General features: G+C 49.0%; 1 protein-coding gene across 1 annotated transcript in view; it reads left to right on the forward strand.

Moving 5' to 3' along the window:
* The window catches only part of DIP2A (DIP2 acetate--CoA ligase A), a gene marked incomplete at its 5' end in the record, with an annotated part of 115678 nt that extends 100584 nt beyond the window's left edge, over positions 1-15094 (forward strand). Inside the window, 10 exon segments of the mRNA XM_014581963.2 lie at positions 166-275; positions 752-882; positions 1355-1523; positions 1856-2026; positions 4189-4250; positions 5097-5154; positions 8707-8781; positions 10302-10476; positions 11193-11316; positions 13477-15094. Of these exon segments, the coding sequence (XP_014437449.1) occupies positions 166-275; positions 752-882; positions 1355-1523; positions 1856-2026; positions 4189-4250; positions 5097-5154; positions 8707-8781; positions 10302-10476; positions 11193-11316; positions 13477-13729 (1328 nt within the window).
* Between the last annotated feature and the right edge of the window lie 961 nt (positions 15095-16055).

Raw genomic sequence — 16055 nt, forward strand, 5'->3', positions numbered from 1 at the left:
CCACAGGGCCCCAGCCGCTTTCACACAGCCTCGCTTGTGGCTGGTTCACTCTCTGCAGGGCTCCCACGTACAAATCACGCCTCACCTTCGTCTACGGGAGCCGGGAGCTCTGCCTTTCAGGATACACACAGAAACATTAACGTCGCGATGTCTTCTGTTTAACAGATGACATGCCAAAAAAGAAGGTAGCTAGCATTTTCAGACCCCCCTCCCCAGACGTGCTCGCGTACTTGGACTTCAGCGTGTCGACCACTGGGATATTAGCGGGGGTGAAGGTAGGTCCTGCTTGCTTCAGCCCCAGGAGCCTGGCGCGAGTAGACAGAAAGGGCACAAGATACAGGCGTAGGCGGTCCTCTTTACCCAGGGCAGAAAGCAACAGCATTGCTTCTCAACGCTGTGTTAACACCAGTGAGCCCCCAAATTAGCTTAGCCTGAGAGGGTTGCATTTTTTTATTTTTTATTGATATGTCTGAACTTCCTGATTTATGATTGTCCAGCCTCCAGCAACAGGTGACTCTGATGAGATTATTTGGTCACTAGAAGCTAAGAGTTCAATTAAGTCTTTGCTATCCTGAAACTTTGTCATAGATCTTTAGTGTGCCATTTCCCGGGTGTTGTTCCAGTTATATGGGAATTTGAGCCAGCCATCCTTTAAGGAAGTAAATGTGATGCTTGCTATCTGGAGCTACACACCTGTCTGGCACCCTCTCCCTTCATGGCACTGAACAGGCCTTTTATCTCGCTCTTAAAGATGTCCCACGCAGCCACAAGTGCCTTGTGCCGCTCCATCAAGCTGCAATGTGAGCTGTACCCCTCGCGGCAGATCGCCATCTGCCTCGACCCCTACTGCGGCCTTGGCTTCGCCCTGTGGTGTCTGTGCAGGTGAGTGTGCAGGTGTCTCACATGCCTACCAGCTGACCTGGAATTGCTCCTGTGTTTCTTGAGAACCTTAATGTTCCAAGGTGCCTTTTTTGAGTGCCCAGGAAGCTGAAAAGACATGCAAGTGAGTTTGTGTAGGGAGGAAGTGGGTTGAATCTGGATTTGAAATTTAGTGAAAAAGTAAAAACAGGACATTTATTAAATGCAGACATTATCCATTATTAATAAGTAGAAGAAATGTACTTTATTCCTCCAGATCTAGACAGTGGAGGTCTGTCTCCAGAAGTGGCCCTTCCCCCAGGGGTCCTGGAGGGCATGACCCTGTGGGTGTCATCCCACATCCACCCTGGACAAGCTTTGTGCCAACCACCCATGGCCTTAGCACAGAATCATGCCCCAGTCCTGACTAGAACAAAGGTATCCCAGGAAGGAAAGGCCAGCAAGCCTTCCTGGCCTGAGGCCCCGCCCCCTACAGCGTCTACTCTGGACACCAGTCGGTGCTGGTGCCCCCACTGGAACTGGAGAGCAACGTGTCCCTGTGGCTGTCAGCCCCCAGCCAGTACAAGGCCCGCGTCACCTTCTGCTCCTACTCAGTGATGGAAATGTGCACCAAGGGCCTGGGCGCGCAGACGGGCGCCCTCAGGGTGAGTGCTTGACCGTGGGGAGGCACCGGGACAGGGCCAAGGGATGCCCAGTGCTAGCTCAGAACATGCCATGGGGGTCCCCCATCCCCGGGGCTGGTGTGGAGATTGTAGTGTGGAGGCCTGGCTGCGTCAGAGAGCAGACCTGGGACAGATATGGGTGGTGGCAGGCCCAGTGCTTCATACCTAGCATTCCTATTTGCTAACATAGGCCAAGGTGTGCTCAGACCTAGGGCCAAACCACAAGGGGTCAAACCAGAAACTTATGAAGATGGTGCTTAGGGCCCAGGACCCCCACTATGGGCCTCATGGCTTGACTCTCTACTCCCTGGCAGATGAAGGGAGTGAACCTGTCCTGTGTGCGCACATGCATGGTAGTTGCTGAGGAGCGGCCCAGGATCGCACTTACGCAGTCCTTCTCCAAGCTGTTCAAGGACCTGGGCCTGCCTGCACGTGCCGTGAGCACCACTTTTGGGTGCAGGGTCAATGTGGCCATCTGTCTCCAGGTAAGATATCAGCCCCAGGTGTGCAGCCTTGCACCAGCCTGGCCTTTTTCTCCTCTGAGCCTGTGATGTTTCATCTCCACATCACATTTTAACTTTGAGAGCTGTGAGGGTTTAATTTTAATTTTTTTTTTCTTTTGAGAGGTTTTAGCTATAGAACGCGTGCTCTCACCAGGAAAACAGAGAGAGACGAAAGCGAGAAATCACCCCTTAGGGAGAATGGCCATACCGCAATCCCTTCTCCTCCATTCTCCTCTCGGGATCTTGGGCACGCACGCACGCACACACGCCCAGCGTGAGTTTAAGCCACCGGGTCCAGGACTCGAACTGTGGTCAACTACATGGGAGTCCAGCGACATAGCCATTACGCCAACTGCTGGTCCCTTAATTCTTACCTTATTCCTATTGATGAACATGTATTTGAAAAAAACCCAAGTTGTTTTTGGAAAAGTGACTGTTGACTTACCTGCAAGAGTCTCTAAGGTGAGGAAACAAGCAGTTGACTCTCTGTTTAAAGCAAGACTAAACTGACCATTTTAAGCTATTAATCATCCTAAATTGAAACATTGATAAAAGTCATTGTTTGTGTTGACCCAGATACATTGAGATACTGTCAGGTGTTTCTTACTAAAGGCAGGAGGCCCAGACACAGGCTGCCCATTGCTCTGCAGAGGATGCAGTATCTTCTAAACTTTTTACTGGTGTCTCAGTCTCATTTCTACAAACGCCTGAAAACCAATAGCTGATGAACTATCTCGTGTCAAATCCCTCATTTCTCCCCACCATAGTACAAAGAAAGCTGGGAGGAAGAGGTCTACTGTGCCAGAGCAGGGCTGGGGTATGGGGCTGCTTCTCAATTTCAGAGTGTTTGCTCAGCCTGTGCTCTATCCTCACAGAAAGTGCAGGGCACGCAGGTTGCAACAGTGTCATCCTGCTTCATGTGCCAAGGCCTCTCCACCAGGAAAACACTCTTAACTGCTCTGGGCCTAAGCCCCTTGCCATCTAGCAGAGGTGATTGGGGGGGGGGCCTTCCTGTTGGAAAGCAGGATTGAGCACTGGGGTGCTGGGGTGTAGTCAGTGACTGTATCTGAAAGCCTGTGCCCTCCTTGCTGGGTGCCTGGGTATCTGTTCTGTTTTGGTATGTAAATACCAAGTGTGATGGCAGAAATCTTAATGGGATGTTCACACTTGCTCTGCAAGATACAGTGACGTGTTTGCTCTCTCTCACTGTGTGCTCCTCCCGTGGCTGTGCCTCTGTCTGTCTCCTGTGGCTGTCTCCTCCTTGTCTCCCTCTGCTGGCCTCCTTGGCCTCTGTCAGCCCAACAGGCTGGGGAAGCTGGCTGAGCAGGTACGACCTTGACTTCCACTTAGTAGTGTCTCTGCAGCCCCTCCCCTGTGAGTTCTTGTGACCTTCTTGTGAATCCCAGAAAAATTCATGTTATTTTTTGCTGTCTTACTTTGTTCACAGTGGATATTATTTGGCATGTTTCAAAAATTCCTTTGTAACCAAAATTTTTCCCAAAAATTGAACTTTTATATCATTACCTTGGGAGACAGGGCTGTGTTTAGTCTCAGTGCAGAAATTTTTTTTCTAATTCCAGAACAGGTATAGGTTCTGTAGTCTGGGATCTTTTGGGTGCGATGGTTATTGGAGTGCCTGTTTATTTTTATATTCCTTATCTAATAAAATGGCACATGGTGTCCTCTGATTAGGATCCGTGTCAAATGTAAAACTACTCAGGAGAGAGAGGTGGAGCCTGTGTTCTGTCTCGTCCAAGTGAGTCGTGGCTTGCTCAATCCCAGTGGAGTTAGGTTAGCAGAAGAGATCCAGCACTGCCCACCCACCTGCTCTGGGGCAATACCCCAAGTGTATGGCATTTCGAAAGAGCAGTGGGTCTAGGAAGCCATTAGGACCGAGATGTAAGAGTATATCACTTGGTATTTTTATCCACTGTTATTGAATGTCTCACTCAGTATTATCAAGATCTGTGGGTGTTTGGATGGAAAACATCAGCCTTGCCCTGGGGGACCCTGAGTCCCAGGACATACTCCCTGCAGGGCACAGAGCTATCACCTTCCTGGGCATTCCCAAGGCCCAGGAGGGGCTGCCATGCAGCTGTACAGGAAGACCCTGAACACAAGTCGCTCTGCTGCTCTTCTTCCAGGGCACAGCTGGCCCGGACCCCACAACCGTCTACGTGGACATGCGGGCGCTGCGCCACGACAGGTAGGTCCTGGCTGGTACAACTCAGCCATGCCCAGTGCAGGTGCCATGAGCTGGAGCCACATGAACTACGCACATCCAGGGCATTTGGGTATTGGTGCCCAGCTGGCCGAGTCAGGGCTCCCGGCACCTGGACGTTAGTGCCCAGCTGGCCAAGTCAGGGGACATCTGCTCTGCTTAGGGGTGTTCCCTGGGAGAATCTTAGGCTTCTGTCTCTGAATTTCCCTGTGTCCTCAGGACACTGAGATGGGCACTCCTTTTCTGTCACTCACACAACCAGACAAGGGGATAAATGTAATCAAACATTTGACATTGAGCTTCTGGTAGGAGATGGACAACTCATGGAAGAGCTTTTCCACTTGAGGCTACTTTAACGTCCGCCTCAGTTTTCACATCAGTAACCGCATGGAGCCTGGCACGTGTCTGCTCTCTGTGCTCAGATGAGTATCAGGCCCCTCCCAGCTTCAAAGCTTGGATCCTGATTCTGGAGCCCCAAACATGGCCACGCTCGGTGTAAGCTGCACGTGCAGCTCACTGAGTGCCCAGATTGACGAGTCCGAGGTAGATCCAAAAGAAATGTAGAGCTGCTGCTGCTGTGAGCACACAGAGCAGGTGGGGGGTCACACGGGCACTCTCGCCACAGGACCCTTTGCGTTGAGATACTCCGTGCGGCACCCCAAAGTCACTGCTGAGGCATTCCGTGAGTCTTTTATTGAAGAGCCTCCTGTCTGTTGTGACAAACTGCCCTCAGAGTGATAATCAATTTCCAATGACTTCATAATTTGCCTTTTTAGAAATTACTATCTGTGTAGTAGCTTTATTCTTATATTTTCTCTTGTTAATTTTTAGGGTACGTTTGGTAGAACGGGGTTCTCCGCATAGTCTGCCGTTGATGGAGTCTGGAAAGGTAGTGGAAGCTGAGACTTACGCATTCCGTCCTTTCTGTCTCAAACATCACTCCGAGAAAGGTGCTGGGGGCGAGTTCTCCTAACAGTCACAGATCGACTTCTGGTTGGGGTGGGCTGGGATGCTCAGGAGCCTGGGGCTCTCCTTTAGTGTAGACTCACAGAAGTCTTTAAACGTCAGGAGCAGAAAGAGAAAAGGAACTTCCACTTGGCCGATGTAAGCCTCTAGGCTCAGGGCTGTGGAGCAAGGGGCACAGCCACCTGCACTGTAAAGTCTAAGGCGCCTCCCTAGCCCTGGGTCTGGATGATGGCTGGGAAGAGGCTCCTACAAGGACCTGGGGCAAGAAGTGGAATCCTGGACCCACATGGAGGCTGGGGGTTGCATGTGACAGCCCAAGGACACTTAGGCATAAGTGGAGCCTCTGTGAGGTCAGCAGATGTAGCACAGGAGAATAAGAAGCCTTGGAACCAAAGAAGGTTCAGAGGAAGGAGGAAAACCCTCAGAGCCTGGTGGGGCAGTACCAAAAGCAAGACAGGCTTGTATGAGGCACTGCTGTGCGTCCAGAAGCCAGGGGCAGCCAGGAGGCCTCTTCTCTGTGCATTCACAACCCCGGGGGCAAGAAATGGAGTATGGCCACCCCAATTGCTCATTCACTGCTGTAACTACAGCTGTGTGCATGGAGGGAAGGAGATGCCCAGAGAGGGACAGAGCAAAGCCATGTGATGACCAGCATACAGATTCCTACAGGGCAGTGATGTGGGGCAGAAGGTGCAACTGGTGCAAAAGTCCTTGGGTGGTAGCCACAGGGAGGTCTGTGTGGCTGGAGCTAGTTGGGGGAGCAGAAGGGTTGAATGAACAAACTCATATTTAGCCAAGCTCACCTCACTGTCCCTTTTTTTTGGTGTATGTGCAGGGGGGTGGGGATTGTTTAGACAGCTTCTCCCTGTGTGGCCACCTTTCTACTTCAGCCTCCTGAGCATCTGGGACCAGAGGGCCAGGCCACTGCACCCTTCTCCTTCACGACAGCGTCTCACTGTGTTGCCCATGTGGTTGTGAGCTAGAGCTCCTCTTGCCTCTGCCTCCACAAACTGCCATGTCTCTTAAACTTCTAAGAAGTGGATCACTGAAGTTCAGTAGGACAGCATACCCAGGGCTCCTGGGCTCCCTCCCTTCAGTTCTGAGCCCAGAGATGTACTTCTCCCAGCTGCGGCTCATGCACCACGCAGCTAGGCATCCGTTGCCTTGTGAACTTGGTGTATTTCCCTGTAGTCAGCCTCAGAGCTGTTCCTCTCAGTGCTGGTGTCCTGCATATATGGCTGCTCTATAACTGTCTGCTCACCCACTTTTGTTGGGCTCTTTCTCTCTCCTTTTTTGCTGTTATAGTAGCTGGGCCCGAGAGACAGAGAAATAGTGACAGAGAAGCATCTGGACAGGGTCTTTATTATGCTAAGAGCTATGGTTTCGGGCTCGCTGGGCCACGTAGGTGTAGGTGACGTAGGTGACTAGGTGACGGAGGCTCCAGTGGCACATAAGAGGCAGAGCAGTCCCCCAGGGTAGGGCGTGTTAAGGGTCTGGACTAACCGTGGCTTCTGCTTCCTGTGACCCTTGTCCCCCCTCCTACCTGCCCTTGAGGTCATACTGTCACCACCCCTCTCTAGACATAGGGAGACTGAGGACACAGAGTAAGTGGCTGGGCCCTGTGCAGCCAGGTGGTCTGACCAGAGCCAGTGAGGGGCTGCCTGCTCCAGGCGCAGGAGGCAGGTAAGTCAGGGCCTCCATACAACAGGCACTCTGCAGTGGGAGTGACGGTCACAGTAGGAGGATCTTCGCAGTCAGTGCCCATTCAAGCACTGGGAGGCTTGACGGGGTCACAGGACCAGGTATCCCTGCACGTACCAATGGGTGCGTTGGCATCGTCTGGCCGAAGTGAAAGACCCAGGCCCAGGAGAGAGTAGAGTGCTTACTCAGGTCCTTTGTCACCTCCTGATGTCTTAGGAACAGAGATCATTTTCTAAGATTCTCAACTTCTCTCCATGAATAGCTATTGTTTCTCTTAAAATTCAAAGTCAAATTTGGAGTGGCTTTTAAACTTCCTGACCTGGGGCCAGCAGGTGGCATGGTGATTAAGGTGCTGAACTCCCACATGGCTGACTGTGGTTTGAGTCCTGGACCTGGCGTCTCGATCGCTCTCTCTCTGCTGAGCACATGTGGCCTACAGCAAATAAAACAATAATAATAAATAATTCTTAATTTAAAAAAGATATTAAAGTTCCTGGCCTGGCAAGTACCTCAGTCCTACAGGGTAGCTTTTGAAGGACTTGATTTTTTTTTATGATGTTGTGTGCACATACATGAGAAAGAGACAAGTGTTGGAAGGACACAGAAGGAGAGAAAAGGGAGAGATTGAGGAGAGGATGGGAGAACACAGGGAAGGGTGGGGGGAATAGAGGGAAGGAGAGAGTAAGAATGGCGGAGAGAAAGACGAAGAGAGGGGCACAAAGGGGGGCAAGTTGGGGGGAACAGGGGATCCCTGCACGTACCAATGGGTGCGTTGGCATCGTCTGGCCGAAGTGAAAGACCCAGGCCCAGGAGAGAGTAGAGTGCTTACTCAGGTCCTTTGTCACCTCCTGATGTCTTAGGAACAGAGATCATTTTCTAAGATTCTCAACTTCTCTCCATGAATAGCTATTGTTTCTCTTAAAATTCAAAGTCAAATTTGGAGTGGCTTTTAAACTTCCTGACCTGGGGCCAGCAGGTGGCATGGTGATTAAGGTGCTGAACTCCCACATGGCTGACTGTGGTTTGAGTCCTGGACCTGGCGTCTCGATCGCTCTCTCTCTGCTGAGCACATGTGGCCTACAGCAAATAAAACAATAATAATAAATAATTCTTAATTTAAAAAAGATATTAAAGTTCCTGGCCTGGCAAGTACCTCAGTCCTACAGGGTAGCTTTTGAAGGACTTGATTTTTTTTTATGATGTTGTGTGCACATACATGAGAAAGAGACAAGTGTTGGAAGGACACAGAAGGAGAGAAAAGGGAGAGATTGAGGAGAGGATGGGAGAACACAGGGAAGGGTGGGGGGAATAGAGGGAAGGAGAGAGTAAGAATGGCGGAGAGAAAGACGAAGAGAGGGGCACAAAGGGGGGCAAGTTGGGGGGAACAGGGGAGAGAGGGAGAATGGGAGGAGGGGAGGGGATCACAGAGACAGAGGGAGACCGGGAGAGAGAGTGGAAGAAAGACGGGGGTAGGGGGCACAGTCAGGGAGACGCAGAGAGCACACGTAGCATCCTGACATGGTCGTCACACCATGATCTACTTTCCCAGCCCTCAGCTTCTCTAGATCCTAGGGCCTGCGCCCAAAGCCAACCTGCTTTCTGGCTGACCGTGGGATCTGAACCTGTACTCGGCCGTGTGGCTTCCAGCCTTACAGGGACTGTGCCTCACTGGTGTCCACAGCGGCTGGGCCAGAATGTAATGTTTAATGGCGCTGCTTCAAGACAGCCTCATGTTGTGTTTTCTTTAACAAGGGACACACTGTCCTCCTTGCAGATTCTTCCTGGAGTGAAGGTCATCATTGCACATGCTGAGACAAAAGGGCCCCTTGGAGACTCGCACCTGGGAGAGGTGAGCCTGAGCCTGGGGCTGGGCTGTGGGGCCTGTGTCACCCTCCCTATTCTACCCACAGTCTGGGGATTCTACTCTTTGGGGTCACACGTGTCTTGGGAATCTATCAGAAGCTCTTTGGCCCTTGCCACCCCCCATATAGTTTGTCTCCCAGACCCAGCTCCTACACATGATTTTGGGGTCCCACAAGACAAGCTGCCTCCTCTCTGGTCACCATATCAGAGAGAAAAGTTCTGAGGGCAGGAGGAGCCACACAGGAAGCAGCAGTGTACAGAGAACAAACAGTACTTTGGGTAGAGCCTGTTGGCTGCTCCTTAAAAATTGGTTACCTTACTAAGGATAGACCCGGAAGAGCTGGGGGCAAGGTCTTGTTGGGGCTTCTACCTGTGGCACAGGGGCAAGGACCCAGGCCGGGCAGGGACATGGAGGTTGTACAGGGGTGGGTTATGTTGACTTACCCATTTATGCCCATGCCTCACCGTAAGTTGAAACAGATAAGATCTATATCCAGGTGTCCAGGCTTTGGTGGCAGTTGGACGGTGAGATCAGCAACTTGGTACCCACCTTGACCTGTTGTTACCAAGTATACAATTATGCTTCTGTTTACACTCGGGAATGTGCTGTCAAATAGCTATCCTTGCACCCTTTGTGGTCTCTGCTGTAAAGCCAGCCTGGAGGGCCCACACAGCTGCCGCCTCAGTTCGCCCCACCTGACTGGGACAAGGGTGACCCCCAGGCAGCTGCACAATATCCTGCTGGGGAGTTGTCCCACGCTCCAGTCCTAAGTGTAGACGGAGGATGGAGCTATCCCCTCGCTTCTGCTTCCTGGCCATCAAGCTCAGGTCTGCAAGGACAAAGGGGTACCCAAACCAAGAGATATAGGGGCTGAACTAATATGAGAATGTTTCTCATGGCAGGCCAAGGGGAGAGGCCCCTTCTCTCTGGGTGCCAGGCCTTGTAGGTGTGAGACTGACTGGGCTTTGAGTGGACCCCATTGTCTGGCTATTGGTGTGTTGTGGATGCATGTAAACACATACGTATACATGATATGTGGACACATACAAACCTATATGCAGGCACTTGTCAGCTCTGAGACACCCTGTGCTATCAGCCTGAGTGGCTGGAAATTGTCCAGTGAGCCACCCTTGTCTCTCTAAATGCCCCTCCTGTGAACATGTAGGTCCCTTTCAGTCCTCTTCATTGTCAGCAGATTTCTGATGTGAGGAGCAGATTTCTGATGTGGGGAATGTGTAGTCACCTCTGTGCTCTGTCCACGTAGGATAGAACCCTACAAACCTCGTTCCTGGTCAGAAGAAGGAACATTTAATCAAGGAGAGAAAATTGTTTGTTTTCTGCACCTGCATTTTAACTTAGTTCACAGAATGAGACACTGAGTATCAGCCCCTCCTGCATTCAGTGATTGTTGAGCATTATTTGCCCAGCAGACATCTCTTGGCAGAATGCTGCAACGTGGTGCTTTGTAAAATGGGGCTGTGTTCTCATCTTCTGGGCCCCACCAGATCTGGGTGAGCAGCCCCCACAATGCCACGGGGTACTACACGGTCTATGGGGAGGAAGCACTTCATGCCGACCACTTCAGCGCCCGCCTGAGTTTTGGAGACACACAGACCATTTGGGCAAGGACTGGCTACCTCGGCTTCCTTCGAAGAACAGAGCTCACTGACGCCAGTGGAGGTGAGAGGTCACAGGGGTGCCCTTGTCAGCACACTGGTATGCAGAGGAGGTCTTGCCACGCCCCACGAGAAGTTGAGCTGCTGCAGCCTGTGACCAACTTGCAGATTTGGCATCATGGTGTCACGAGAGCCCTCAGCTACCTATTGTGATCCCACATCACTTGTGGGATAAGGACACTCTGGTAGTGGTTTTCTCCCAACTTACTATTGGATATTTTCCTCCCTGTGGCTGCTCCTCATTATCCTTGCTTCCTTGGTTTCTGCTGGGGATGGGGTGAGGAGTGGCGGCCATTAGCAATAAGGCTTCTCTAAGGTTGAGCCAGCCTTCCTGGTAGCCGCAGGTACCAGCATGGCAGTGCTGTCATGACTCACCAGCCTCATACCCCTGCCCTGACCTTTTCAGAGCTGTGGCCAGTGTCCATGGATCCCAGGTGGCCACGCAGGCCTGCCAGATCAAGTCAGAACTTTTGGATAGACACTGAGTTGTGGTTGTTCTGTTTCAGAGGAAGTTATTTTAAGTACATATTCACACATCACTGTAACTTTCCTGGATCAGTTACATGTTGCACCTCCGTGCAGGAAGATAGATAGCACATGATATCTGAGGCACAATTTCCCTGTGCCAGAAAACGCCTGGTGGGGCTCACAACACCAGAGAGTGTCCAGGTCCACAGTGTGCCCCACTATTCTGAGTGTGCAAATGTGTGCTGTTCACAGAACGACATGATGCACTGTATGTGGTCGGGGCTCTGGATGAAACACTCGAGCTGAGAGGCATGCGGTACCACCCCATCGACATCGAGACGTCCGTGATCCGAGCACACAGGAGCATTGCCGAGTGGTGAGAGGCCACACACTGCCTGACCCTCCTCTGGGCAGGAGAGCTATGTGTTGATTGGAGCAGAACCAGGGACTGCTGGGTCACGGACAGGCCTGCATGGTACTTCAGTCCCTAGTGGAGCTGGATGGCTGCACCAGACATGCTCTGTCCACATGGACTATGCCAGCAGCCCCACTCCTCCCCAGGAGGACCTGGGCCTTCTCGTAGGTCCTTCTCCCTCTGAATGCACCTCACAGAATAGCACCAGAGCACACCTTGTTGCCTTTGGGGTTTTTCTTGTTTTTTCTTTTCTTAAATCAGTTAAAACCAATAGACTATCCTCAGATGCAAAGGCAAAATAGAAATCTCTACAGATTTTAGTCTGAAATTTTTCTTCTTAATGTGAGTTTCTTAAATTATCTTAATGCATAATTTCTTTTTTGGGTTTTTGCCATAGGGCACGTGTGCTCACCAGAGGAAGACAGAGAGAGGCAAAGTGAGAAATCACCCCTCTAGGGGAGATGGCCATGTCACAATTTCTTCTCCTCTATTCTCCTCTTATGATTTTGGGCATGCACACACATGTGCCCAGTGTGATTTTCAAGCCATTGGTCCAGGATTCGAACCACAGACAGCTATGTAGAAATCCAGAGCCTTAACTCCCACACCACCTGCTGGCCTCAACACATGATTTCTTTACTTCATAAGGTGCTTGCACTGGGGCGGGTACAGCTTCCAGCATCAAATGATGCTCTTGATTGCTATTAAGAACTTCAATTAGAATAGATATTCCAGGCTAGGCATAGTGGCTAAGGTGTTGGATCCCACTTGACTAACTTGTGGTTTGAGTCCCAGACCCAATGGCTTAAAAAACACACAGGGTACATGTGCATGCATGCCCAAAATCCCAAGAGAAGAATGGAAGAAAAGGAGGCATGCGGTACCACCCCATCGACATCGAGACGTCCGTGATCCGAGCACACAGGAGCATTGCCGAGTGGTGAGAGGCCGCACACTGCCTGACCCTCCTCTGGGCAGGAGAGCTATGTGTTGATTGGAGCAGAACCAGGGACTGCTGGGTCACGGACAGGCCTGCATGGTACTTCAGTCCCTAGTGGAGCTGGATGGCTGCACCAGACATGCTCTGTCCACATGGACTATGCCAGCAGCCCCACTCCTCCCCAGGAGGACCTGGGCCTTCTCGTAGGTCCTTCTCCCTCTGAATGCACCTCACAGAATAGCACCAGAGCACACCTTGTTGCCTTTGGGGTTTTTCTTGTTTTTTCTTTTCTTAAATCAGTTAAAACCAATAGACTATCCTCAGATGCAAAGGCAAAATAGAAATCTCTACAGATTTTAGTCTGAAATTTTTCTTCTTAATGTGAGTTTCTTAAATTATCTTAATGCATAATTTCTTTTTTGGGTTTTTGCCATAGGGCACGTGTGCTCACCAGAGGAAGACAGAGAGAGGCAAAGTGAGAAATCACCCCTCTAGGGGAGATGGCCATGTCACAATTTCTTCTCCTCTATTCTCCTCTTATGATTTTGGGCATGCACACACATGTGCCCAGTGTGATTTTCAAGCCATTGGTCCAGGATTCGAACCACAGACAGCTATGTAGAAATCCAGAGCCTTAACTCCCACACCACCTGCTGGCCTCAACACATGATTTCTTTACTTCATAAGGTGCTTGCACTGGGGCGGGTACAGCTTCCAGCATCAAATGATGCTCTTGATTGCTATTAAGAACTTCAATTAGAATAGATATTCCAGGCTAGGCATAGTGGCTAAGGTGTTGGATCCCACTTGACTAACTTGTGGTTTGAGTCCCAGACCCAATGGCTTAAAAAACACACAGGGTACATGTGCATGCATGCCCAAAATCCCAAGAGAAGAATGGAAGAAAAGGGATTGCGGTGTATCCATGCCCCCAGGGGGGTGGAGGTGATTTCTCATGTGCCCTGTCTGTGTCTCTCTATAGTGAGTGCATGCAAAAATCTTAAAAAAAAAAAAAAAAGATTTTCCTACAAAATGTGATTAGCCTGACATTTACTCATAAATGGCTCTAAATAGTATGTAACATTAATGAACACTTAACAGTTTTCTTCACTCTCTCCGAAATGGTATTGGTCCAGGATCACATACCAGCACTGTGAGACACACTCTATCTTCTCTCGCAGTGCCGTGTTCACCTGGACCAACCTGCTGGTGGTAGTGGTGGAGCTGGATGGGCTGGAGCAGGATGCACTGGACCTGGTTGCCCTGGTTACCAACGTGGTGCTGGAGGAGCACTACCTAGTTGTGGGCGTGGTGGTCATCGTGGACCCAGGCGTGATCCCCATCAATTCTCGGGGTGAGAAGCAGCGCATGCACCTGCGAGACGGGTTTCTAGCTGACCAACTGGACCCAATCTATGTTGCCTACAACATGTAAGCCTAGTGCACCAGGCCTGAGACAGGCATGGTCTGGACATGGAGGCATCGGGACCAGTCAGCGGTGTAACACGTGAAGACCCTGGGAGAGAGGAGTCCAGTCTCCACGGTGATTCACCCCTCTCTGTGCTTTTATAGTTCTCTCTCCACAGCTCCCCAAAGCTCAGTTTAGAAACCTCTTCCTGAATTGTTTAAGGATATACTTTGAATCTGCCAAGTACCTTTAAGAAATATGGTTGCCAGTATGTTAACTGGCATGGAAATGGAGTGATGGGAAAGGAAACGAAGGCCCGGCATGGGCATCACGAGGTGTTGCAGACACCTTGGTTGTTTTCTACTGTATTGCAAGCTTGCACCTTTTTAGGATAAAAATATAGTTCTAATTTTTAAAATTCAATTATTTATTCCAACTTCAAATGATAAGTTTATAGAATTTATGCAGGAGGGAGCCTTGAGGCCTCTAGTACAGCTGCCTCACTTACATTTCACAGGCTTGAGCTGAGGCCAGCAGGGCTGATGGAAGGGGAACAAATTTAAGGACCAACACGATGGCCACACAAGCCGCCCCCTCCTTGTCAGTCTGTTCACTGAAATTGGTGCACCCTGTTGTCTGAATAGTGTCATCGCTAAAACTCTCTAAGTGCCATTTTGGACTGTCAAGTTAGATGCTCTGTTTCAGGAAGACAAACCAATAGTTAGTTTCAAATTACTTCGTAATTTGCTGAGGCTTACTGAAGTTGGGCCCTTCTGAGCTACAGCCTTGGCTGGTATGTAACTTTATACTGGTTTCATGACACTCCAATATTCATTCTTATGGAAGTGTACTGAATCATTTTCATTCCAAGTTAGCAGATGCAGAAGCATTGGTGGCACAGTCAAAGGTTTTCATGTCCTTAGTGTTGTTTGCTGAGCACTCTGAGGAACAGTCAAAGAGCAGTGGGAAAGCCTTGTCCCATGTTGAAAATGGAGATGTACCCTCATCATTGACTTTTGCATTTTGAGTTGTGTGCCTATAAAATCTAGCCAAATCATTTTCTGTTATTTTATTCAAACTAGACTAAACTGAGCAATCTAATATACTGAACCTAAATCAAGGAAGAGAATGTAAAACCTTTTAGATGCTTCTGAGAATTCGAAGCATAAATCTAAGACCCAGATTATTTTTTTATAGCTAATAAAGGGTATGTTATGAAGTTGTTGGGTTTTGGGGATACCGAGGGTGGGAAAGTTTATAAATCATGCATGCTCCACAGAAACAACCAGGTTGTTCCAGAATTAGCCTGGATCAGTGCCTAACAAAGCTGTTACTAATTTACCACAAATGAGTCTGGATTAAGGGGCCGATTCTCACATCCTACTCTTATTTGGCTACAAATAGAGTAGTATTTGCATAGTACCCCTGTTTGCCTATAGCAGTTGGACTGCAGTGTAGTATGTTGCAACATACTGGGAATCAGTAATCCTGTTGTAATTATGTACAGAATCTATGTAACTTATTGTTGGACATACAATGATTTTAGAAGTAGACTAATGGACATTCCTTCTAGTAGAATGGCTAGAAAGTGAAAAGAACTACCTAACCCCAATATTCATACTGTAGTTTTATAGAAAACAAATTGTAAACTTTTTGTATTGAAAGGTCAGTGGCAGTAAGACAACATGTCTTGTAAAATAAGATTTTAAGACATACATTAAAATGTTTTAAAATTACTCTCTGGGAATTCTGTATATCACACTAAAGTTTTTTATATTATGTTAATAAAAGTTATTGAGTATTTGTAATTCTAAACTTTGAAATGTGTGAAAAGGTTTTTTAAATGACCCCAAATAGGATGTATTTTATTATGCATTCTTTATCCGGATGTAAAAGCAATTGTGCTTACAGCATAAAATCTTGAATGCATTAAAGTGTAAGGAAGGAAATTAAAATCTCCTATAATCCTACCTGTGAGTAATAGCAGCATTAGTATATGATATAAATCCATTCAGAATTTATTTTTTCCTTTGTTTTATTTTTATAAGGTTAGGATCATATACTTATTTTATAATATGCTTTTGTACTTAATAAATTACGAGCGTTTTACTCTTATCACACATACTCTATATGTTTTAATGACTTATCATACAACTGTGCCATGACTGACTTTTGCATTTACTCCATTGCTGTACACCAGCATTGTTTCAACAGTGCTGCAGTGAACCTCCTCTTAGATGAATGTTTATCATTCCACAAGTACAGTTACTGCCCCAGGCTCAGTTCTTACAGGTAGTGAATGGGCCAGGGCTGTGAAGCTGCTGCCTTCCAGAATGGTAGGAGGGCGATGCAG

The sequence above is a fragment of the Tupaia chinensis genome, unplaced genomic scaffold (assembly GCF_000334495.1).
Source record: "Tupaia chinensis unplaced genomic scaffold, TupChi_1.0 Scaffold141399_1, whole genome shotgun sequence".
Lineage (NCBI taxonomy): Eukaryota > Metazoa > Chordata > Mammalia > Scandentia > Tupaiidae > Tupaia > Tupaia belangeri.